The sequence below is a fragment of the Annulohypoxylon maeteangense genome (genome assembly GCF_022496945.1).
Source record: "Annulohypoxylon maeteangense strain CBS 123835 unplaced genomic scaffold GGS22scaffold_7, whole genome shotgun sequence".
NCBI classification, from domain to species: domain Eukaryota; kingdom Fungi; phylum Ascomycota; class Sordariomycetes; order Xylariales; family Hypoxylaceae; genus Annulohypoxylon; species Annulohypoxylon maeteangense.
In genome coordinates, this window is record NW_025953254.1 from 220,980 (window position 1) to 246,994 (window position 26,015).

Genomic DNA, 26,015 nt, shown 5'->3' on the forward strand with positions numbered 1-26,015 from the left:
AATTAGATGCAAGGCTATCGGTAGCACCGTCAAGTCGATGCCAGGGTGCTACTGGCAAGAGACGCAATATTCAAATGAATATGGCCCGCTTAGCACGTAGACGTTTTCGTGAGGCGCGATTGCGTGATTGATGCTAACCTTTTTTTTCTCATTCCTAAGGTTGCATTAGTACAAAGTACCACGATCCGCCCGTCAAACCGCCGCAAATACGCGGGAGATATACTTCAATTGGGAGAAACCACGTTAGAGTGTTATAAAGAATAAAAAAAAGTTCAAGCAGTTGGGGAATACGTTCCTACCATAAATTGCGTCGCGTGACAATCTCGGCGCATTTATAACTAACCGGCAGCCAACATTGAATCTCGAAAATTATAGAGTCATTAGTGTTCCTAAAATTTCCAAGATTGCCAAGTACCGATCATACCTACCTAATAGGTAAGTAGCTTAGCATCATTAGGTACAGTCAATCGGGAGTTACATTCTACGCCGAGATGTCTTCTCTTGATGGTTCGGCTGCTGCCGAGAGCGAAGCCAAGTTTACTAGCGCCCTGGCTACAGAAGAGCCTCCAATCAATCGACGACCAACCTCAACTCAAGATGACGGAGGCCACCATAAAGATAAGCTTTCGATTGAAGAAGCTATCGAGGTCGACGTTGATCTCGAGAATGAGAATGACCCCGAAATTAGCCAAATCCCTCCAGAAGTCAGACGAATCGTCAGTCTTCATGATGACCCGACTCTACCTACTTTAACATTTCGATATTTTCTTCTTTCCGTCATCTTCGTTATCCCAGGGGCCTTTTTATCTGCTATGAACAGCTTTCGAACAACATATGCCCCTTACTCAGTCTTCTTCGTCCAGATCGCTGGCAATTATGTCGGTCTCTGGCTCGCTCGCGTTCTCCCTAATCGCCAAATTCGAATCCCTTTCACCAAACAGTCATTCAATCTCAACCCTGGGCCTTGGTCAGTAAAGGAGCATGTTTTAATAACCGTAACAGCTGCATCTGGCGCCACTGGTAACCTGGCCATTACACCTATCGCGCTTGGCGACCTTTACTTCAACACGCGTGTTCACCCTGCCGCAGCTATCTTCTTCATGTGGTCTATTGATGCTATTGGCTATGCGTTCGCCGCCATCGCTCGTCAAGTCTTACTTTATGAGCCAGCATACCCTTGGTTTCAGGCCCTCTGTCAAACAGCTCTTTTCGAAACGCAGCACAAGCAAAACAAGAACCCGACTCCAACAGCGCGAAAGCAAATGCGCGTCTTCTGGTGGGTACTTCTAGGGATTACACTATGGCAATTCTTACCCGAATACGTCTTCCCGATGACGAGCTCTTTCGCTTTCCTGTGCTGGGTCGCTCCACACAATCCCGTCGCCAACTTCATCGGCTCTGGCTTAGGAGGAATGGGCTTCCTTAATCTAAGTTTCGATTGGGCCAATATTTCTAACTATCTTGCTGGAGTTCCGCTATTTTTGAGTCCCTGGTGGTCGCAAGTCGTCCTCTTCGCTTCCTTCGTCATGTCCTGTTGGGTTCTACTGCCTGCTGCGAAATGGGGACATCTAGGTGGTTATTCTCACTGCTTGATGACGAACCGAGCATGTACCGCCAACGGAAGTAGATATCCTGTTACTGGTCTACTTACGCCTCAGAATACCTTCAATCAGACAGCCTATGAAGAAAACGGTCCAATATATCTCGGTGTCCATTATCTATGGGCTATTTTCTTTGACTATGCTTCATATGTCTCCGCGTACTCTTGGATTGCCTTCTTTGGGGCTAGTCAAATCAGAGATGGATACAGGAAGTTTCGGGCGAGGCAACAAAATGCTGGGCAAGGAATCAATCACCAATGGTACGTTTTTAAGATGCACTCCCTTTAAGACCCTATTTACTTCCTATAAAACACTTCCCAATAATTTACCATTCATATAAGCTAACTTATTTTTAGTATGTCTCTATATCCCATATTCCTACAATTAACCTCCAAGTTATGAAGGTGCAGATTCTCTACATAAGATATTAATCATCAGCAGATACGGATCGCCTAAATGTGATTATGCGACAATATAAAGAAGTTCCTGTCTGGTGGTACATTATCCTGTTTCTATGCGCGTTTGCAGCCATTATGACGATGGCTGGGCTGGACATAATATTCATCCCTTGGTGGACTTTCTTGGTTGCTCTCGCTACAGGGGCTGCTATAGTTGTGCCGCTTGGGTGGCTTTATGCTATAAGCAATTACCAACTTCCTATTGGAACATTCAATGAGCTGCTATACGGTACAATGGTTCAGAACCTGAAGACTAACCGCAATCCCCTCGGAGCTAGTGTAAGCCTATCGCCTGTTCAGTGTCTTATCATACGCTAATCACCCTTTCTCAGATATATGGCTCAATCGCCGGAGATGGTATTAAACTTCTACCCCTATCGTACTGGACGATATTTTACTAACAATTGAGAAGCCTGGTACAGAGCGCAGTACATGTTGCAAGACCAGAAAATAGGACATTACATGCACGTTCCTCAACGTGCAATTTTCTTCTCGCAGCTCTTTGGAATCACTCTAGGTGTGCCAATCAATTACGCTGCAATGCGCTGGATTGTAGATACCAAGCGCGATTATCTTACAGGGGCTACAGTGGACGCTGCCCATATCTGGACAGGCCAATCGCTAACGAGTGCCCTCACTATGGGCGTTCAATACGTCCTACTCGTAAGCTCTACCTAGCACCATCCTCTCAATGCAAAGTACTAACACCAATAAAAGGGGCCAACACGACTCTTCCGACAAGAACAGTTCCGTCCGCTTCCATACGCATTTCTCGTTGGTGCAGGCGCCCCAGCTATTATTTACCTTCTTCACAGACTTTTCCCTCGAGCAAAATTCCACCTCTTCAATACCACGATCTTCTTCAGCGGCGCCTCCATCTTCTACGGCAACGTATCCACAGGGTACTTCTCACGATTCTTGGGAGGTTTCGTGGTTATGTTCTGGGCGTATCGGTACCGCTACCAAATGTGGGCTAAATATAACTTCATCCTCGCTGCCGCATTCGATGCCGGATTCAATCTGAATATGTTGTTAATTTTCTTGATATTCGGAAGCGCAAAGGTCATCGGGATGCCAAATTGGTGGGGTAATGATGCAGGCAATGTTGAGAAATGTTATGCGCTTAATTAGAGTGGGAGTCCCCTATCAGGACGGCGTTCTAGGTCGGGTGGGCAGGTTGATACCACTGTAAAACCCCCATTTGAGCCCTAATAATCTACCAGTACAACCAGTACCAAGCTCAGCACGGTTCAATGGTATGAGTACACGATTTCCAATATACCCTCGTTAGAATAAAAGAATATATATTTCATGTTAACATGTCTAAGCGAAATAACGGATAGAAGCGTAGAATAGATCATAGGTTGGTAAACAACTAACGGATATCAAGGGTTACAGGCAGGTGGTTCACGGGGGCTGATATCGCATTAGGAGGACAGTAATAGCTAAATTGAAGCCCTAGGGGACTATTAATCAATCAACAGGTGCCCGTAGGTGGTATCTAGGACGTCGCCGATAGGGGACCCCCTTAACACTCAACTGCGACCGAGCAGGCTCTCAGGGGGTAAGCACTAATGCAGCCACCGGATCAGTGAGTCTGTCGCCCCGAAGACTGCTATAATGGTGCTAACACAAGGGTCGAATACCTATTAACGTCATCCACCACCTCACCGCCCACACCACCTCGCCGCTCACTTTTTTTTCCACTTTTTTTTTCAACTTTAAAAATTCATAACTTTACGAACTTTAAATATAAAGCTTTTATATTTTAAAATTACGTTTATTAATATAAAAAGTATTTAAATATAAATTTTTAAAAAGATCGATTACGTAATTGAAATATTATAAAATTTTTAATATAATATATAATAAAATAATAAAAACATTTTTTAAAAATCGAGAATTAAATATTTTTAAACGCGGTTTTAAGATTTATAATTTTAATAATATAATAATATAAAATAAAAATTAACAAAATTTACTTTTATATAAAAAATAAAACTTTTTTATTTTTTATTTTTTATTATATAAAATATTAAAAATAATTATATTTATTTATTTAATATATTTTATTTAAGTTTTAAACTTAATTATATTTTATTATATTAATATAAACGTATTTTAAACTTTTAAAATTATATTATAATATAAATATTTTTAAAAATTAAAATTTTATATATTTTTAATTTTTTAATTTTTATAAAATAAATTAAAATTAATTATATAAAATTTTTTAAAAAATAATATTATATTATTATATTTTTAAATAATATTAATATTTAAAATTAACTTTAAAAAATATTTTTTTAAAAAAATAAAATTAAGTTTTATAATTATAAAAAAATAAAAATATAAAAAATAAAAACTTTTATTTTTTTTATAAATATAAATTTTTTAATTTTTTATTTTATATTATTATATTATTAAAATTATAAAACTTAAAACCACTTTTAAAAATATTTAATTTTCGATTTTTTAAAAATGTTTTTATTATTTTATTATATATTATATTAAAAATTTTATAATATTTCAATTACGTAATCGATCTTTTTAAAAATTTATATTTAAATACTTTTTATATTAATAAACGTAATTTTAAAATGTAAAAGCTTTATATTTAAAGTTCGTAAAGTTATGAATTTTTAAAGTTAAAAAAAAAAGTGAAAAAAAAAGTGAGCGGCGAGGTGGTGTGGGCGGTGAGGTGGTGGGTGACGTTAGGTACTGGAAGTTTTTCTTCTTCGCAACCCAAGAAGATCTCGGAGAGAGCAACGAAAAAAAAAAAGTGTGAATCGCGAGCTAGGCTCACTGAGGTTCCAAAAATTAAATGAAATCACGTTTGCGAAAATTCGCAGGCCAAGTGAAAATCAAGCGCCTTATGATAGAGGGGAGGGGGAAGAAGCCTTATAAATGAAGTCCCTAAAGAAGTAGTATGTTAGTGGAAAAACCAGTTCCAGTTCCAGTTCCAGGCCAGGTCCAGGAGGTCCAGGTCCCGTTCCAGGTGCAGGTCCAGTATCGTCGATGCCCTAATCCAGACGCCTTCGTCGATACCGTCAATAAGGAGATATCCCGGCCAGGCAACTACCCTACCATCTCTCCCCTACGTGCCTACCTACCTACCAAAGCAGATAGGCAGCACGCCTTTCTCTTACGAAGCCATTGACCAGGTTGCGTATAGAGACCGGGTTCGCCATCGTTTCGAGGAGGAGATTCGAGTCGATTGGCCAAACAACCATCCCTCTTTCCCCTACGCGCCTACCCACCGAAGTAAGCAGCGCGCCTTTCTCTTGCGGACCCGTCGTCCCGTGACCAATTTTGGTGTACGGTTTCAAGTCGTCGAGATTGCTTTAGGGGGTTGAGATTAGCTGGAAACTTTTATTACGTGACAAGAAGTAGACATGATATTCCTATCCGGTATGGACTTGGGAACGTGGTAGATGGTAGTTGTTGAAGATGAATCTATGAGTGAGGATGATGTAATAAGATAAATGAATATGAAAGAGGGGAATAGAAAAATCCGACAGGAGACGCGAGCGTGACGCGTTGATAGAAAATACGTGTAAACGATAGAGGAGAAAATTAGTGACAAGTGGGAGTGTATTACGATAGACGTATCGTATTTATGAATGGGGATGGCGATGTTATTAAAATGCACTTACCTACCTGCACAGTACCAAAAGATAGAAAGGAATCGATTCCATATTTTGGGAGAAAAAAGGAAAAAGGTGAGAGAAAGTGGAAAGCATCCCGGTGATATATGAAAGATAGAAAGCACCCCACAATCAGCCTCGTCACCCACCACCTAACTTGGTCGCCAGGTTGAGTGTGGATAGCTTCACCAAAAAAAAAAAAAAAAGTACAACAGTACATTGAATTTTAGCCAATCAAAAAAATAGAATTCGCTGATTTGGTAAGCATGATTTTTAAATCTCGAGATACATAAATACATAGATTGCACACGTATTATTCATAGTACCAAGTACCTACTAGGTACCGTACAAGCAGTCTGGAAATGTACATATGTAGGTACATTTAATGAAAATTCAATCAAAATTGGTAACGTTGAATATTCTAGTAAATACTCGGTACGAGAGCCTTATGCTGACTTCCAATTATGGTGGTGCGGGTGGTCCCTTAAAATCTAAGACCCTAGGTACCTTGTACTTTGGAATCCGTTTTACTACCCGTATATTGACACCGCGAAAGGGGCAGCCACGACTGTGGTATAGTTTGATAATTTGCTCACCTCTTACCTCTTGTCTCCAAAGTGGTGTAATAACTAAGGTATGTGAGTTTGCTTGGGGGTCCAACTGGTGCGGAAAGAAGAAATGCATTAATGGAGTTGAGAGGCAAGTGTAGGCCTGAGAATGGCATTTTTATAGATTTAATCCAGAAGCGACAGGTTTCAGATAGCTATGAGCGAGAAGGTATAGGTATGTCTATTAGTTTAAATTGAATCTACATAGCAGGTTCTAAAGATCCTCCGTCTGCTATTCTCTTTTCTCCCTCTCCCACTCCCACTCATCCATCTCCCACTCCCCTCATCCATCATCACCACCACCACCACCATCATCATCATCACTATCATCATCATCGGTGGCAGTTATAATAATAATAACAGTAAGAACAGCATGAGTGCCACGAGGCGGAACCAAAAGACTAGGAAACAATGACGTTGCTCCGCGAGGAGCTCCTAATTACTCTCACCATGACTATGGAGAACACAGTATACATACATGTAAAACTCTTTGTCTGCCCTGCTCCCAAGACTAGCGGCTAACGGGACTCTCACAGACTCAACGGTGACTCTACGGACCGAGTCCCGATCCCATAGACCTCTAGCATATCAACCTGGAGGAAGACCAGACGCCTGACAATCATCATCATCAGCGGCAGCCACAATAACAATAACAATAAGAACGGCATGGGTGGCGGCAGTAAGCCCATGTGAGCGCTATGTTTTTCTTGCTTCTCCGATATTCCAGGCTGACACCCCGGTAGATGACTTACTAACGAAGTGTGAATAGGCCAGGCTCCAGCGCCGCGACCTTAAACGCTACGACAATTATAACCTCCCTCCCGGAGGCCGAGCTAGCCTACTACCGAGCTCGGGCCCGCGTCGCATTCTGCGATGCGGCGCAAGCATCGACCATGGCCAACAAAGATTGTCTGAGCATAAACATGGCCAAGTAGGAAAGGTCACTTGCGGAGGTGGCGTGTCGCCGAGCCTTGGACGAGTTCATAGACGCCTTTGTGGCGTCGTGTTAGCTCCCTTGTAAGTAAATATCTCTTTGAACAGCACACAGCACACAGCACATAGCATGCCAATGATCCAGCCTCAAATGAGGGTTATCTCAAGTGAGAATTGGGGAGGTCCCGGAACCATTGCCACGCACCTTTACGCGGTGTTCCGGATAAGTAGGCCTGTTCACGAGAACAAGACGCCGAAACTAAGACTTGGCTACAAGAAGTGGAAAGCAATTGAATCAACGTCAACGTACATACCTAGATAGATAATTCGTTACTTAATAAACTCAGATTTCAAAAGCTTACTACCGCTCAATCAACTCAAAATAGGCTTCACCAGGGCCAAAATCTAGATTGGAAATTTTAATAAATACTTGCAGCCCCTATTACCTTAAACGCTACCTTATGTTCAAAAAACTCAAACAAAGAGACGGGCAAATCTTAGATACCTACACAGTAGGCTATAAATAAGCCAGGAGCCCCCCAGCCTCTCTTCTCTTTTTCTCTATCCATCTCCTCGAACCACTTCACGCCAAAGTCTTCGATCTACTACCAAGTAATATTCCCCACCCCCTCTACCTTATAACGTCACTAACTGACCAAAATGTCGCGATCTACCGCCATCAACCTATCTGAGGAAGCTCTGTCTAGAGAAACACAGCTCTCCCTCCCGATTCGCTCAATCCAACATAGCCATTCCTCCGCTCAGACAGCAACCCTAATACATCAACGGCAAAACAACCTCGAGCATTCTAACTTCGAACACATCAAACTTACTCTATGGAACTTGCCCGAGTTGAGCCTCGTGACTCACGGCAACCGAGCTCAAGTCAGATGCATCTCGCTTTCACTACAACTTGAAGGGGACAGTGGTCGCCTGTGGGAAGTTCCACCGCACAACAAGCGATCCCCGCGCACAGCAGATAACAGCGTTATTACCACAGCAATGCACGACCTATTCTGGATACTCAGCTCGTGGGGGTCTCAAAGACAACTCAATTTAGAGATCGAGATCTACTCTCCCAGCCGAAAACCTTTTGATTCTTTCGAGCAAGCTTTGACCCCTGCTGATCGAGTTATTCTAGGTAATAGCTCGTCTGCATTTTTGAACGCCGCTTGTGAGGAGCGCTGGTGGCAAACCTTACCGGAAGCCCCCGCCGTCACGAGCCTCCTCCTCAAAGTACGACATGACCGAGCCTGGAGACCTAGGACACTCGACAACTTGGTTTCCCGTCTACCGAGCCTTGAAGAATTCCGCTACGAGACTATACCTCAGGACCCCGCTGCTGACTCTATTCTGATACACCACAACCCCTCGTTCTCTGCTAAGCGCTGGTCAAGAGCTTTAGCATATTATCGTAGGATTAGTGAGCAGTATTTCACCGTGCCCTTCAATGCTTGTGACGATATGTCCGAGTTCGAGGCTCTGCTAAATCCAACTGACCTTTGATCTACATATCCTAGGAGTATCCTTTTGTCGTAGATCTTGAGAACAGATGTCGTCGCGGTCTCAATTTTTCGATCAGTGGATACCGTCGTGTTTGGTAGAACGGGTATAGCGAAATTTGGGATAGGATATGATTTTAAACTGTATCATAAGTGTTATGGGTCTCGTCACAGGTTTTTCTTCCTTGGAGTAGGGCTGACAACACTAGGTGCCAGTATCCGATACAAAAAGATGGATTAGGGGCAAGTACACGATAGAGTTGTGCTCTTTTCCAGCGACGGTTTTTCTTTAAGGCCTCTCCTCTATGGTCAGATCAAACCGAGTATGATACTATCTGACTAAAACCCAATTGAAAACTTCAACTAATCACCTTACTTCCAGTCTCGAAGGCTCCTATGCCATGCAGGAATCATTTGTATGCACGCTAGTGCATAGAGCGCCTAGAGTACCCCCTTTAGGAGGAGGTAGAGCCAGAGCTTCGTGTGACAAATCATTTCCAGCCTAGATAGTTCGTATGTCCTTTGAATCATAGAAACTTCAAAGGTAATGTAATCACTCAATTCCTATCCCCCCGATATGTTCTTATTAGTAACCCCTTAAGCGATAAGTTACCCCTTTTCCTTCAATCATGTTAGTATTGAATATAGATGCCTTCTATCACATATGTAGCTTTCTAATAGATGACATCAATGATTTTTTTTGGGGGGGAGGGGACGATTAATTAATTATACAAGGCACTACATGGGCATTGTTGTCCAAGCTAGATACATCCTCAGCGAATTCAAATTGGACGTAGAAGAACGAAAGTCCAAGGTTGCTAGCTTACATAAATAAAGTAAAATGACTGAGAATACTTATGGCAATAGAGTTGATTGATATATCCTGTGATATACTTCACGATAGTATGATTTAACGATTTTCAACCAGTATACCTAGGTAATGATTACCCATTACACTCAATCTAAGAGGTCTAGGTAAGTTAGACTATGAAGACGATATTTTGACCTCCACAATTCGAACGATTGTGCTGGCTGAAGGAGGGAAACATCAAGAGTTCGCAGGATTATCGTTCCTCCTGTGTAGCCTACGAACCTTTGAACTTATTGATATATGAACTCACGGACAGCCAACCGATTAGTCATAACCCCTATAAATTGGTTTATAGGCGGTGCTATTATTGACTTAAACAACTCATGGGTTTCAAGGTTAGATTGAAAACAATAGGGCTAAATACAAATCTGCTACTTTCGCAGACGGCACACGACCGTAAGACTATATCTTGCCAACGCCAGCGTACTATACGTAGTAAAAAATAGGCAAATATAAGGAATGCCAGTATACCTGACAGAAAGTCACGCATGCATGCCCTTTAGGTAGACCCATTTATCGCACCAGAATGGGGATATCCACTTAGTATACCTGGTAGTATACCTAGCAGTTACTAAGTATAGGCATTTTCGGCCTAGATGCCATCGTTATGTAGGTGGGCTCTCTAACTGGCAGCACCCAACATAGTGTTGATTGAGGAGAGCATTTGTGCCTAATCCCTTACTTTTGGGGTCGTGAGCTTGAAGCTCATCGAGTCATCCTGTACCCCTCTTATGTCTGGTCCCATACTCCCTCTAACCGAGGTATGCAGTGCCTACTTCTTTAAGGATAATGAAGTTCTTGTCAATGGTCTTAAAATGACGTTGTTTTGGAGTCTGGGGTCTCAGATATGGGATCGCTCATGTACCCGGGGAGGATCGGGAGATCCCTTAGTAAGTTGTCTCTCGTATATCAGCTGTAACAATTGGCGTCTGTGAATGTCTGACCGGTCAAGTGCTGATTATTGCTTTTTATGTAGTGACAGATACACATCAGATGTAAATATTTTTAGTCATCGCGACTCAGAGGAGACGGCTGACAAAAACAAACTCCTCCGTGCTTACCCACACATGCGTAACGACGTGAAGCCTAAGACATTGACATGAATCTTAGAAGAACTTCTACTTTAGACACGGCCCCTCAATTTATGGAACGGAATTGACGCTGCGTCGGCGGAGGAGGAGGAGAAAGGATGGCGAAAGTTTAGCGTGGCACCAGTCGATCACGTCGCTATATATGCTAATGCTAACTACGGAATGGGGCCGGTGATGGTAGAAAGAAGTATAGAGCGGACCGAATCTATGCGGAGAGGATCCGTCCTTGTGGTTACGATGCGAATGGGAAGCCTCTCAGCCACTTTGTACCTCCACAAGACTATACGTGGCATGTAAATTCTTGCCAGCATTGGCGCGCCGCTTACGTGGGGGAAGGCAATAGTTGACCAGTTATAAAAGTATTAAGCTGTACAATTCCTATACGATATATAGTAGGGCCAATAAACAACAATATGTGTTGGATTTAGTTGGATTGATGGAGTAATTCCTTGTACATTGCCTTTTCGGTACTATTGTAGTACCATTGTTGCGAGCAAGCCACACGGAATTACCGCTTCTAATAACGTCAATAGGCGGCGCATGCTTCCTTTTTGGAAGGCTTTCTAGTAGGTTGAGCTTGAGTTCTCCAAACATACCTACCTAGTACTCAGAAATGTTATTGAACGAAGGGATTCAGGACACGTTGTAGGATTTAAGATGCGCGACAATGGAGAAGAGAAGCAAACCTACAAATCAATGTTTGCCGTGATGGCTAGACTCGTTATTATTGCATGTAAGGATACTTCGTCGGGTTGTTATCGATCTATCTGAAGCTTTCCAAGCCTTCAAGGGTTCCAATCCATGGATGTTTTTATCCATAATCCATAATCCGTGGATCCAAAAGAACCTTGGAATTGCGGATGGATTGCCCCGCGGCGACCCGGTGGAAATAGCGAACGGGTGACAATGTGAATTGATCAATTTGATAGATTCGAGATAAGAAAAAAAAAGAAGTCTCAGCGTTCGGATCTCGGGAAGGGGTGTTATCATGACGAACGGATAGATCCTTTGTTTATCTAGACACTTGGACTCGACGATTCGGCCTAGTGATCTATCAGTTAGCGACAAGGGAAACACGGACGCCGTTACATAGATGAGGGACCTAAAACATTAGCAGATGAAATATTGCGATTGATAACAGCGATATCAACCTGTCAAACTGCAGTGATACAATTGGTGAGAGACCTACCTAGTAGGTAAGGTAAGCGATCGAACGTTGGAAATATTTATCTTCTGTCGCAAACTTGGAAATCTAGAAGAAAAAAACATTATCTGGACCAAATATGAAGACGATGTGTTTTACTACCCATTTGGATCCATCCATCCTCCATCTATTATCCACTATCATCCACATACTGTACATACCTACATGAAGCACATACATAATAATGGATTTATTACCCCGGAATCATCTTGTGATAATAAACAGTTGGCAAATTGAGGGGAACTCATCCCCCCATCGTGACTTGAATTTTCGAGTTTATCAGGCTAATTTTATTTTAAAGTAATAAACTTATGCTTTAAGGGTCCATCATCTGACAGCTGCGCGGCAGCACGTGGGGACGCCCGGGGGAGAGTGGGAGAATAAGAGAGCACGCATGTGATGATGTGAGATCGCATCGTAGAAAAAAATTGGGAAAATGTAAAAAAAGAAAAGGGAAATAAATATGGTGTGGTCCAAGCTTTCAATGCATGAGAGAGGAAGGGGCAACTGGGTGAGAGAACCGGAGAACGGGAGGACCTACCTAGCAAGTCTGGGCAAGTCTAGCATACAAATCTTGTTAATGACCAATCGACGCATGAATCTCTAAAAATGAGATCTTAATACTTAATATTAACCCATCGTATTATCGTATTAAGATTATTGTTTACTTCGGACACTATTTATTTATTTCCAATTCTGGAGCTTTCTCCTTCATGTACCTAGTTTGTAGATATGTATTTTTGTATATCTCCTACGTGATACGTGATACGTGATGCGGAAATATCGAAGAAAGGGGAACGTGACATGAGTTTTGTTAGGAGGGCCAATTCTGGAATTCTCCGTCCCTGACTCGTGACGTGAGATAGGGGGGAAAAGGCGCAGAAAAGGAGAAGCTATGGAAAAATGGCCGGCGTCTCTGTCAGACGGCAACAATTGATTTTGAGTTTGAACAACCCAATGATCCGGGCTGAACAAGTGGTGGGGGTTGTTTGAGGCTACGGCTACGTAGCCGCAACTGGGGGTCGTTGCTGCAGCCTGCGAGCGGGATGGGACATGGAGGGACATGGAATCGACGCTCCAGGACACTCCATGTCCAGTCAAGGAAAAAGGTTGGTCAGGATACCTTACCAAGGATGCCTTAGCTAGACCTGAAGGGTTGCAGGGACCTGACCTCACTGACCTACCTTACCTAAGGGCAGCTGCAGCTGCACGTCCACTCGCAAGTGTAGAAAGTGGGTATCTACATGTACCTGAGTACTTAAAAATGGTAGGGTCCGGATCAGCGCGCGCGCATCAGACGACATGACACCCCCGACATGTGGCTTTCTTTCTTTTCCCACAGATCAGTTTAACCCTAGGTCCCCTGCCTCCTTCCCTTTCCCCCTCCCCTACCAACCCTACCAATGTCAAGGTGTATCTTACATAGGGTACGTGTGTACTACGCACCACGTAATAGTGTATTGACGTTTCAATGTCAATCGTTGCATGAGTTGGGACCTGACGTTGAACATGATTGTATTGATTACCTAGGCAGGTATTGAATTTAATATCCATTACTGGGCAGAAAAATTGCCTTAATGACCGATCAACCAACAACTCCCACACACTTCGCCTCCAAACCCACGAACTAATCAACTTATGAGAAACACAAAAATTTCCTTAATTCAGCGCTTGTTAATTGTAAGGGGGTATGCATCTGCAGCTTCGTAGAAAATCCCCTAGGTTAGTAGGAGGCGGTCAGTGGATTAACACAGAAAAGAACGAATTTGTGTGAAAAGTACGACTGTACATATATATACATAAGTACTTGTGCAGGCTAGATGCGCTGACGCACGGCCTTGATTTCGACAAGGATGTGGTACTGAAGTACAGAGGGACGTACCTGCTTGGTGGCGCACTAGCCCCACATGCGCGTCTCGAAATAAACAAAACGCGCTCTAAAATGCCCAAATACAGCTAAACACCCTGCCCGATCTAGTGAGGTTAGCGAGCTAAATGTACTGTAATAGGTACCGTCCACAGGTATCTCAGGTATCTAAACTAAAACTTGGCATCTTTCTCCGACCGCTCCTTTTCCCTCCAAAGTCCAACCAAAATCCAACCTCGTCAACTCCCTGATCCCCATCTTTTCCTGCAAACTCGCCACAAAATACAGTTGATCTGTCAGGAGGTGCGCGCTTCGTCGAAACCCAAAATCACTACATACATACACGACACGCTTTATTGCCGCCCTCTTCTTCTCTGCCGCTTTTCTCTGCGACTACTGCGCTTGACAAACTGAATGGCGCATCCGCGTACGGCGTTAAGATTTCTTAGTGTGTGATTGGGAGAGAGCTTAAAGCTTCACTTTTTAAAGTTTGGGAGGTGTTACCGAAGAAAGGGAGCAGGCAGACGTTATAACCTGATCCAGCATGAGCCGTTGAAGAAACGTCTTCTTCTTGCCCTTGCCTGGATTGTCATTCCACATGTTCCTGATTAATTAATCGCACTACGCTGCATTCCTCTGTCGAGAATCACGAACTACGTCCACGAAATACGAGTATCAATCGTCCTCACCACCAAATCGATTGTACTTTTTATCGCTGCCATCGCCGAGCCACCTAGCAACCAGCAGCATCTAGATCGGAACCTGGTTTCAATCTCTTACAAGCGATTCTTCTTTCTAACGGTTATCTGTTACCGTCTTCTTTTTTTCCTCTTTCTTTTTTTTTTAAGCGCGTCAACGAGCTTCAACGAGTTGCATTACTTCTATACTGACCTGTTTTGACGTTCCCATCATTGCTGATACCCGCCACCTACGATAATCGTCAACACTTTACGCTTTTTGGCATCGTCGAATAAACAGGATAGGAAGCATCGCCCATTGTCTACTTGTCGAACCCGAGCTACGACCTGTCGCGCAAACCGAAGTCGAACTGAGAGAACTTTCCGGCCACCTCTTGATTCACATGAGCCTTTTTCTCTGGCAAGATGTCTAACGGTGGTGGCACTCTAACTCTTCCATCTCCAACACACCCACACCATCATCATATTGTGGATGTTCAAGCAGGCCTTCGATCTGTACGAAGTTCTATTTCGCGATCACCTTCTAAATTTCCTCTTCGAACTTCATCTCAAAGTAGTTCGGATACGGGATCTTCTCCTTCATCTCCATCAATTAGGCGCGTTCAGTCTCAATATTTCGGACAGAATTCGCCTTCAGGTAACCAACCTCATACACCCCACACTCAATCACCTCTCGCAACGCCTTTCCGGCCAAATGCGAAATTGTCTCTAAGATCTGCGAAAGCAGCGAAGAGTCCCGCCTCATCAAATAAACCATTTTCTCGACATCGTACATCACCCAAAAGCCCCTCAAGACGAGTTTTGAGTCAGGTTTCTTCCACCTTTTGTAGTAATTCTAGCCAATCACCATCCTCTTCAATTGACACACTACCCTCCGGCCAAGAAAATCTCGGCTTTTTTCATACCCGCAGTCCTGTGTCGCGCAAGGCAGCTGAAAAAGCTGCGAATCGGCACAGCATGCATCTCGACATGAGCGGTTCGTCCTCGCAATTGAGCTTGTCTCGATTTAGCGAGGGCAACACTACTACCACTACTTTATCCTCCGTCGCGAGTCCACTCAAGCGAAGCGATGCTTCAATGAGTCTCGATCAGTCTATTTCGGGAAGCCCAAACCCGAAGCGACGTAGCTATGGCCCAGCTACCATGAACCTTGACTTCAATGTGTTCGACCAAGTTGGCGCTACTTCGCCTAACCAGGAACTCCAAGATGATTCCGGTCGCGAATATGGCTGGACGACTCCAACTGCCAATATCACTGAGCCACTAATTTCATTCACACCACCTTCCGTCCCTGTGCGCAGAGCTGGATCTTTACGAAAGTCGACACTCCAGCAGCGCGAGCGCACATCATGGGGTAAGCGCAATGCCGCTCAACAGTTGGCTCAATCTTCTGGTGAAGTCACTACCCCTCAGCGCGAACGAACATCATGGGGAAGACGACAGGCAGCGCAACAGTCTCCTAATGGAACCACGACTCCAATTGGTAAGAACCGCCCGCGTCTGTCCGTGGAACACTTCGTGCCGCCGGCCTCAGCCGCATTCGGCTTGCCAGCACCACCGCCTACCCCGGCACCGCACCAAGTTCAGCCGCAGATGTTCGCGCAACTGAACCATCAGCCACACCCGCTCTCTCGCACCATTACGACATCATCATCTTCTAGTTCGGGTCAAGCTAGCGATTCGCCAATGCAGTTCGCAATGCCAATTGCCGAGAAGTCTAGAGCTCCCATGAACTTCTCCAAGAGCTTGCCTGTCGGTGCTGTTCGTCCACAGGCAGATAAGTCGAGCTCTGCTCTCATCTCTACTCCTGATTATAAGAGTGACAGGCCGTATGAGGGAGCTTTCGCATCGACCGGCTTGGTGTCTAAGATGAATCGCAACCCCGAACTCGCCCCTGCCAATTCTGGCTTTGGCGCTGTTCCTGACACGCCTTGCAAGAAGCATGCAAGCAGCTTCGCTACGTACCCGCCCATGCAGCCCTTGACGAGCAATGCTAAGGCTAGAGGCCGACGCATGCGACATACCTTTGGTGTGCCATCTACTCCATTCGACCTAGCTACGCCAAACCGAACGGCGAATGTCTTCACTACCGATCAGCCTCGACCCTTGTTATTCAATGGATTCTCTACCCATTCTCGCAAGGAGAGCCTACTTAGTTTGTATAACGACGATGGTCGAAGCCCATCTCGAAAAGCTTGTGGTAGCGACACCAGCAACGACGGCGACTTCCCGCCGACACCCACGAAGCAGAGCACTGTACCTCGAGGTTCTAGCAGATTGACTCGCATTTCGACGAACGAGAGCCCTACAGCTAACCGACGTCTTCCTCCTCTGTCGGCAGTTGGATCAAGCATGGGCATGCGACGTGACGCAGCTGCTAGCTGTAAGTATAATCCGAACCAGCCACGTCTTTATAGTGCGACTATTCCTCTCGTTTGGGGACCGCATACACCCTTCTACCCCACGCCACTAGGTGGTGAAGAAATGCACGAAGAGGTTCACGTTCACTATGGCCCATCTAGCCCAGATGGAGCGCCTGGACCGCTCAAGGCCTACTCTACGCCCGCCCTTGAACTGCCCCCTTTGCCTGTTGAAGTTGAGTTTGCTAAGATGAACCCCGTAATTCCAGCAAGCCCATTAGAGCGAATGGAATTTGCAGAGAAGACGTCTCCCCGAACCCCTCAGGGAAACATTGTGCCTCCCGACGCGAGCGGTCTATCCATCTCGAACGCGAATGACAACTCCCCACTCGCCGGCGACAGAAACCTGAACCTTCCTGCTACCCCGACGACCCGACAAGGCAATGCCCCCATCTTTCTTGAGCGACGGGCTATTACCCCTATTAATGGTTTACCAACTCACGACGTGGACGAGGAACTCATTGCGCGTTTTGGTAAGGTTGAGTTTCTGGGTAAGGGCGAATTCTCGTGTGTGTACAAGGTCATCCAGCCGAGCCAGCCAAGAATGTCTCAGCAAGGCTATTTTAGTACTCCTACTCACCGAAGTCCGGGCTCCCCTTCATCGGGCAAGGTCTATGCAGTGAAAAAGCTCACTGTGCCGATTCAAGGTATGAAGGACAGGGCCCACCGACGCCGTGAGGTGTGCGTGTTGGAAGACCTGAGAGGATGCGAGCACGTTCTTCAACTCGTCGATAGCTGGGAGGAGAGCCAATGCCTCTACATCCAGACCGAGTTTTGCGAAGAGGGTAGCCTCGATGCCTACCTCAATTTTGTTGGCTTGAAGGGACGACTGGATGATTTCAGAATCTGGAAGATCCTTCTTGAGATTGGCAAGGTATATACTAAACAGACGGGCGAGGTGTGTACTGTAACTAACATACTACGTAGGGACTGAGAAGCATTCACGAGGCTGGGTATATTCACCTCGACCTTAAACCCGCCAACATCTTCATCAACTTTGAAGGTACCCTGAAGATCGGCGATTTCGGATTGACGACGTCGTTGCCCTTGGAAAGAGGACCCGACATCGAAGGCGACCGCGAGTACATGGCCCCTGAGGCCCTTCGATCTGAGATCAGCCAAGCTGCTGACATATTCTCTTTTGGCTTGATCATGTTAGAGATCGCGGCCAATGTTAAGCTCCCTGAGAACGGAGCGACCTGGACTGCACTGAGAGAAGGAGACTTCTCCGAAGTTCCAACCATGACTCAAGCTGAAGACGCGACACCAATTGCTCGAGATGCTAATGGCATGCCTCTTGATGACGGTGATCGTAGCACTAACTTGTTTAGAGAGAGCCGCAATGCCAAAGAGCCCCGCCGCGCATACAACTTCCGATCTCGACAGTCCGCGGACATCTTCGGTCTGGGCCGCAAGAATGAGCTACAAAATCCGCCGGACTTCATGAAGGATCCCAACCACCCCGAGTCTCTCGACATTATTATCAAGTCGATGTTGGCTCCAACTCCTGTGGATCGACCAAACATCTTCCACCTACTTAGTCTACAGGCAGTTAACTGGGTCGCGACCCGTCAACGAGCAGCCGCGACGGTCTTCGAGGGTAACTGGGGTCCTGCGGATGAGGTGTCTAGTCCTCCTCTCTCCCTGGATACGGAGATGACCGATGTCTAAGCACATCGCTTGGGTCATCAACCATATTCACAGAATTCATCAAATCTTGCTAAATCTGGTGTAACAACTGGCTACGGGGTAGTATTTGAAGATGCAACAGCAACTGGTTTGGTTGGTCTTGCACATATCGGCCAATTTGGCAGGATATTACGAAGTTGTAGGGGCTATGGGCCGGTTTGGCCTAAGAGGAATTTGAGCCATACTGGAGATAGTTGGCATGCCTTAAAAGTTTTGCGTCTCGAATGATGCATCACTTGGTACCATATCCGAACTTATCACGACACACACACACACACATACACACATCATCATCATCATTCTCATCTTCATTTTTAGTACCTTAACCTTGGCCTTGGCCTTGGTGGGCATGCCATGACTTTTTGGGCCATCCTTGGTCCTTGGTACTCCCGACATATCAATAAGGGATTTTCTTTGGTCGTTCGCAAGTACCGTCGATCAACCAATTTCCCCTCTCCAATAACCTTAGCCAAAGGGGCATTGTACCATGGACACGAATTTCGGACCAGGCCCGTTTTCTACAGTGGCGTTTATTGGTGAAGGGGTGGAATCTGGATTCGTTTTTTTACCGACAAGTTGCGCGTTTCCAACTTGAGATTCCACAACGGCATGAGAAAGAGAAATGGAAAAAGGGCGTTTAATGATACGATAGGCATTTGAGGGGGAATGGCGTTCTTTGCTAGAACTGGCATCATCACAAAGATGTGTAGATATAGAACGAAAAAGGTCCCTCGGAAAAGTTCGCCCTTTAGTTTACAGGAATCGTCACGTTCGAAGGGAACGGGGAATGGTCGGATGTCCTCGGTTTAACGAACTTCAGTTACGAATGACGAAATGCTATGATTTTTGCTGATATGAAATCTTGTCTTCTGTTCTTTCCTAAGTGATCTGTATATGTGTGCACTCTTTTGCTATTACGATTGTAGAACTTATACTATACGTAATTCACTTGTCACTAATTATCTAGCCATCGGTTTAAGGTATTGGTATTCTAGGTTAGCCCGTTCATAGGAGCGGCTTCTTCATTGATTGTAAGGCTAGAGATACATGTATACTAGACACTTGCCTTTAGCATCGTGAGGGGCAGGGTAGCGCCACTGACGTAGCCTCGATCGATCACGATCGCTTGATCGCCAATACCTAATTAGACCCTCATGCAAAGCCCGCGAGACATCGTAGACTGTAGTATAGATACCTAAACAGCCCAGCCAACAACCCAACAGCGCCCTCCATTCTGTGAACCGTGATATCGTAGACAACCCAACTGACTTCGCCCCTTCCGTTACGTTACATCATTTCTCGGCCGTAGGGCAAACGCGAGGTTCTATTTGTTTGTTTGTTTATTTATTTTGCGCGGCGAAGCTGAGACTTCGGACCCCGGCCGCGCGAATGTATGGGTTGGTTTGGCTTGTATAGGTATCCCGGAGTAGATTCGAGCACGGGATAGACTGTCGTGGAGATACTCGTCAAAAAGCATCACCGATGTGTTCACTATTTCGGTTTTTCGTATTCTATCAGAACATCAGCCCATTTCAGCCCTTAGCCACTCCCTTTCCGCCTAAAGTCGATAGCCCGTCGCCTCCTCCTTTCATCGCGGTCGACGGTCCAGGCGTGCCCTTAGGCTTACGACGCACAGGTTGGTAAACGTCGTTAAAGTTCATCGCGACGCCTAGGAACCTGAGGTCGACGTCCGGTTGGTAGGCTAGATCCCCGAGCAAGATCTGCAATTTCGACCGGAACCTGTCCCCGAGATGTTTGAGGCGTTCTTGCAAGGCCGGGAATTCGCTGTGAGGCCCTCCCGGGATTTCTTCGTCATCGGGCGGGACTAGGGGCTCATGTCGTAGGTCGGCCTCCTGGCGCTGTGTGAAGTCTGACACGGACCACGAGTACAGGCCATCGACGCAGTCGCGGTACGCGAGCATGGTGCGTAGTAGCTCACCTAGCTGGATCATGTAGCTGTTATCGTCCTCGTCGACGCCGGTGGTGCTGGTATTGACTGCAGCGTTGGCTACGAAGCGGCGGCGGCGAGCGCCGAGCAGGCCCTTGTGCGTGATGGAGTTGAGGTAGTTGCTGTGAGCGTGAATTACGTCGTCTAGCGTCGCATTCTCTTTTTTTAACTTCTCCTGGAGCTCGGTCCAAGAGCTCTCGATGACTTCGAACAATATATAGTACTGGAGTTGGCCCACAAAATGCACCATCTCCGCCAAAAACCCGCGTGTCGTCTTCCAGGCTTGGGCTACAGAGTCGTGGTTCGTCTGCAGGACGCCGCGCGAGCCGGTAGTAACCTTGCGCCAGGTGGATGACAAGGCGAACTCTACGCGCTTGATACGCCACAAGAAGTTGAAGACCTTGAGATACTGGCGGTTACCCCACTCGGATATGACGACGTCGACAGGGGCGTCGATCTTGTATTCGAGTGTGAAGCAATCCCAGCCAATGTCTCCGTGTGATAGCTGCAACATGCGGGCGTCGAGGCGACGTAGGACCTCGGGAGAGTCGTACTGCGCATTGGAGCCGCGGATGGCGTGCTCGAGCTGCGCTGTCAGTGTGTGTCGGTACTGGGCGCCGGCTGGGCGGTCGAGGTTAGCGGCCAGCGATTCCATAAGCAGTGCGATGAAGTCGCCTTGCCCTAGCAAGATGTAGCTCTTCAGAGCCTGTAGGTGCTCGAACAGGTGAAACTTGTTGGTCATGAGATGCAGCAGGCGGCGCATGGTCGTCTTATAGGCCTCATCGATCCAGGTTTCTAAGGTAGCAGTATCGCCATAGCGGAGCTCCTTGGAGGACTCCTTGGAGTATGACTCGACCCATTGGGCGTCACCGCAGCTGTGGCGGATGAAGTTGAGAGATTTCCCAATCAGAAAAACCTTTTCAGAAAACTCCTCAGTGATGATGGAGGGCGTCATGTCGGGTGCTAAGACATATTTATCCTCCCAGACATTGATAGATCCTGATTTACCTTTGGGCATGGCAGCTACTGACTGCTCCTGTACGAAGAACTCAAGGTATGGATCTGAGAGTTCCCCATCGTAGATCCAGTGGCGTAGTATGTCGTAGAAAGGACGAGTAATAGGAGTAAGTAGGCGCTCAGCAAATGCGGCGACTACGGGGTCCCCATTGGTCGAAGCGAAGCCATGGATTAGGGTGATAAGCTGGCCGCCTTTTTTACTCTTAGAGTCTTCGGCGATCATGGCCATAAGGCGCAGACCCATAGTTGCTTCACGCGTCCAGACAACACAACGCTTTAGAGTGACACCGGCTTTTCCGATGCCGTTTCTAGGGGCATTTTCGGATATAGTAGACAGTGCACGTCGAATCTGACCTTCTAGTGTTGCTACGAGTGTTAAGTATGAGCGCAATTCGTTGCTGATAGCTGCCCGGAGACTTTGCTCAACGAGCCCTTTCGTGGGGGTCTTGACAAAATCTTCAAGGGTACGGTAGAGAAGGGAAGGCTCGGCTAGCGAATGGAGAATGCCTATTATAGGCGGAGGGAGAGTGGTAGGTAGTCTAAGGGAGTGCTCTTTTCCCTTGCCAAATGGGAGAGTAGTAGAGGAAAGCCCCTGAAGGGTATATGGAAGATCTCGAAGTAGGGCAGGTTCAGAGGGGTCGATATCGGAGTAATTGTCTGCGAGTAGCTTTGACTTAATAGCAACATCCCTCTTAGGTGTAGTTGGAGCAGAATCTTTAGGTGTCCTATTACGTTTATAGTCGCTAGTACTTGTAGTAGGCCGTTGCGAATCACCGTCGACGGACTTCATATCTTTTGGATTTTTGAGTACATCTCGAAGTTCGGTGGGATTGTAGTTGTCAGAGTCTCGGTCACGTTTATGTGTCTTAGCACCTTCGTTGGAAGGACCGTTTGAAGCAGCGAATTCTTCTCTTTCCTCCTGCTTTCTTCGCTTGGCTTGCTCCTGCTGAAACTCGGCAAAGGCAACAGGGTCAGGTTCACTGGGATCAGGCGAATCGGCCAATTGGTAGAGCAAATACAACATAGCCCATTTTTGATTTAGTACAGGCAACGCCAACAATCTCGAGTAAAGATTGGAATAACGTAAAGCCTGGTTCGGGTTCGTTTGAACCAGTCTTCGTCTGATAAGTTCGGAAGCATGATTCTGGTCGGCAAGAGGAGGCGGTCTAGGTCTAGCGATAACAATGTTAACAATTGTATAATACCTAATAATATATACATGTATAATATCTCACTCGTTTAATTGTTTCTTGATCTCGTCAAAGAATAAGTCATGTCTCTGCTGCGCATCTTCATCGCTCAAGCGAGGGTCATCAGATATCAGCTGCGAAATCAAGCGATTGATACTAAGATCGACTCGTTTCGTCCGGTCCTGATTTGACCCAGACATTGTGTCATTTTGATACGTCGTCGTCGATTAGAGAATGAGATGCTAACTCATAAGATGCGGCGACTGATGCGAGTATGAGAATATGTGCAAGAAACTTAGGTATTCAAGACGATATCATGGATATTGGTATGTAGTTACCACTTACTAAGTGTCGACGCGCGACGCGATATATGAAATGCTTAGGTTCCAAGTTGACAATAAAATGGAGGGGCTAGGTTGGTGGTACACAGGCTGATAGGTAACACTAACAGCGCTGGGTGGCACCTGGTCACAGACCTATAGCGCTCGGGTAACGAGCTTGGAAGCACCGACCAGCTAGAAAAGGTTATTCAAGCTTAGCTAAGTACTAGTAACTTACAGAAAGACATAAACTTAACCTAACTCTACCAAAATAATGCCAGTGCTTAGGTATATATACAGGAACATAATACCCTGCTAGTTCCACTCCATCCCCAGAAACCCCAATCAAATGCTTGCTCTGACGAAGCGCAGCCCATTCTACACTGATTTCCAACTTACCAGTAAACGACAATCCCAAACCTCCCGCTTAATGGATAATAGAAAGGCGACGAATTTTTCATCAAATAACAACATACTACCTACATTTTTTCATCATTTCAAAATTGTAAATTGGATCGCATTGAACTGACGCACTCGATGAATGGGGTTTAAACCCTTTTTTCGAGCTGCGCTGTGCTCATAGCCCGCACGCGACATCCCGCGCATACGCAATAAATCCGCCCAACTTCGCGCCTCGTCAAATTACCCTATACCCCATTACTCATTACCGTATCACCAACTATCAACATTTCCGAATTGGGTCATCAAATCGACAATCCGGCAACCCACCGCACCACCCCGTCAATTTCGAATCCCCGTATTTCGTCCAACATGCCCGATATAGATCCTGCGGCCTTGAGCCGCCCTTCTATCACTCTTTCCACCCCGACTCTTAAATCCATTACCGTTTCCGCTCCTACTACTCAGAAAGTTCCCAAAACTAGCCAAATCATCCCAGCCCGAATCGATCTCGAACCGCTATACACTGCTCTAAAATCGGCTATTGGGAATGAACAATGGAACACCTACAAAGAATCCACCACACAGTTTATACTTGGTTCGTCTTTGTCCAAATTGGTTGGCTATTTGCCCGTGTAAAAGTCAGGTTCACTTACGCATTTTATTTTATTTATAGGCCGGTTGAACCAGGTGGAATATTCCGAACGTATCGATCCTATCTTATTCTCCGCCAATGGCGACAAGAGCCATCTGCACAACCAGCTTCTTGCTGCCATATATGGAAACCTTACGAGAGAGATGCCGGATCAAGGCGTTGTTGCACCGTGGGTTTCCGCTAACGACAAACCTACCACCAATGTTGGCACCAAGCCAGTCACTGGTGATGCTGCCGAACGCAGATTGAAGGGCGAGGTCATGCAGCTTCCGAGTCGTGACAGACGTCGTATCAAGGAATTGGCTCAGAATGATGTTTGTTTTTACCTTGCGCCTACCATTCATGTTTATGACCTCTAATATTCTTTACAGTTTGATCCCTTTGAGTCTATGGCAAATATGTTCACGGAGCATCACCGAGGCAGAGCTACGCGAGTCCCAGACATACCTCAAAGTGCTAACAACGATTTGAATAAGATGAGTAAGTGTGTTCTATCCTAATCGAAATGTAGATTGTCCTAACCATGATAGACTGGGATCTCGAGATTCGCAAGCGATTCACCCAACCCTTAGCCGTAGAGTCGGGCGAATTCCCGGACATAACGAGCATCGAGTCGAGAATGTTACCCATATGCTACGAAACGGGACTAGTCAATGGACATGGCTCGGACGCAGCCCAATTTATGACCGTTGCTGCTGAGACATACATCAAGGAGTTCCTCTCAACGGTGTTTAGCAGAACGAGGAGCAATGGACCTGGCGATTCTGGAAGTACCGGGTTTGGTTCCGGAACTGCTTGGATCCAAACCCACAAATATCGCCAACAACTGAAACGAGAGGAGGCAGCATTCAGTAGAGGAGAGCTGACCCGCGACAAGAGCGGACTACTGCCCGTCGAAGCCAAAGCTGCGAGCGAGCGAGCCCCACTCGGCATGGCCGATCTACGACTCGCCCTAGAAATAGGTGATTGCGGTATCGGTACTTTCCCTATTATCAAGAAGTCGGTGATATACACATACAGGGACGGCGAATTGGAGCACTACGACAACTATACGTGGCTCGATGGCCGTAAGCCGATAGATTACGGAGATTCCGGTACGGATACTATCAACGGTACTGGCAGCGGTGTTCGCGCTCTTACAAATGGTGGAATCTATCCCGAACCAATGGATATCGACGAAGAGCCCGCAACATGGGAGGGCACAAGTCCTCAGGATTTATCGATGCTTGATAGCATTTTGGACTCATGTCTAGCGGTTCCTTGAGGTAAGAAAAGGAGCTGCCATTGGGCACGTTGAAAAATCCTGAACGAGCAGTATCTGCTGAAACGGCGGAAAACTTCAGAATCTCCGAAATCTCCGACCTCAAGTCTGATCTGGTAAATACCAGTGCAATCATGAAATGGACCGGTCTGGCAAGTGCCAACTCTAAGTGGATCGGTATCATTATAAACCTTCCAGGGTTCCCAGAAAGACACAGTTTGAGAGGTGGATCGTGTGCCACAAGACACGATGGAAGCGACTGAATGGTTTCGAGCCTCAAATGGCTAAGATGAGACATTGTCTCTTGGGCGATGGATCTAACATCTACATACCCTAAAACATTTTCCTCGGGAGTATGTGGTTCGCATTAGCATTGGCATTAAGGCGTTATTTTTCGGTTGCATTGCTTTGGGCTGTATGAACACTGAAAACGAGGACGATGGAGGCTGGTTTTCGGCGTTTGCTCTTTGGCGGATATGTACTCTATTGCACCGATACCCCCTACACTACCGTAGGAAGCACTCCCCGATTTCTTGCTACGCCATTTCACTTTGTGGATAAGTAGCAATAGCCTTACTATGAGCAATAATGCTATGCACATTTCACATGACCTTCGCAAGACTTAAGTGACGATGC

General features: G+C 45.9%; 5 protein-coding genes across 5 annotated transcripts; 4 read left to right on the plus strand and 1 right to left on the minus strand.

Moving 5' to 3' along the window:
• The first annotated feature begins 276 nt into the window (after positions 1–276).
• GGS22DRAFT_161059 (OPT superfamily oligopeptide transporter) lies at positions 277–3,350 on the plus strand. The gene is made up of 5 exons (XM_047961027.1): positions 277–1,860; positions 2,043–2,338; positions 2,392–2,416; positions 2,472–2,722; positions 2,777–3,350. Exons 1-5 carry the CDS (start codon positions 492–494, stop codon positions 3,188–3,190), a joined length of 2,355 nt encoding a protein of 784 aa, XP_047819330.1. The 5' UTR covers positions 277–491; the 3' UTR covers positions 3,191–3,350.
• A 4,557-nt stretch (positions 3,351–7,907) lies between these two features.
• GGS22DRAFT_199794 (uncharacterized protein) lies at positions 7,908–8,928 on the plus strand (the record flags this gene model as incomplete). The annotated part of the gene is made up of 1 exon (XM_047966345.1): positions 7,908–8,928. One exon carries the CDS (start codon positions 7,908–7,910, stop codon positions 8,751–8,753), a length of 846 nt encoding a protein of 281 aa, XP_047819331.1. The 3' UTR covers positions 8,754–8,928.
• Positions 8,929–14,541: 5,613 nt separating this feature from the next.
• On the plus strand, positions 14,542–18,682 carry GGS22DRAFT_129933 (uncharacterized protein). Its single transcript, XM_047958441.1, has 2 exons — positions 14,542–17,774; positions 17,828–18,682. The coding sequence occupies exons 1-2, from the start codon at positions 14,886–14,888 to the stop codon at positions 18,569–18,571; spliced, it is 3,633 nt and encodes a 1,210-aa protein (XP_047819332.1). The 5' UTR covers positions 14,542–14,885; the 3' UTR covers positions 18,572–18,682.
• An 880-nt stretch (positions 18,683–19,562) lies between these two features.
• On the minus strand, positions 19,563–23,120 carry GGS22DRAFT_129948 (Spc98 family-domain-containing protein). Its single transcript, XM_047958442.1, has 2 exons — positions 22,790–23,120; positions 19,563–22,726 (listed from the first exon to the last, which is right to left on the minus strand). The coding sequence occupies exons 1-2, from the start codon at positions 22,942–22,944 to the stop codon at positions 20,122–20,124; spliced, it is 2,760 nt and encodes a 919-aa protein (XP_047819333.1). The 5' UTR covers positions 22,945–23,120; the 3' UTR covers positions 19,563–20,121.
• Positions 23,121–23,465: 345 nt separating this feature from the next.
• On the plus strand, positions 23,466–25,986 carry GGS22DRAFT_161077 (transcriptional regulator of RNA polII, SAGA, subunit-domain-containing protein). Its single transcript, XM_047961028.1, has 4 exons — positions 23,466–24,061; positions 24,140–24,432; positions 24,490–24,598; positions 24,649–25,986. The coding sequence occupies exons 1-4, from the start codon at positions 23,836–23,838 to the stop codon at positions 25,380–25,382; spliced, it is 1,362 nt and encodes a 453-aa protein (XP_047819334.1). The 5' UTR covers positions 23,466–23,835; the 3' UTR covers positions 25,383–25,986.
• The last annotated feature ends 29 nt before the right edge of the window (positions 25,987–26,015 follow it).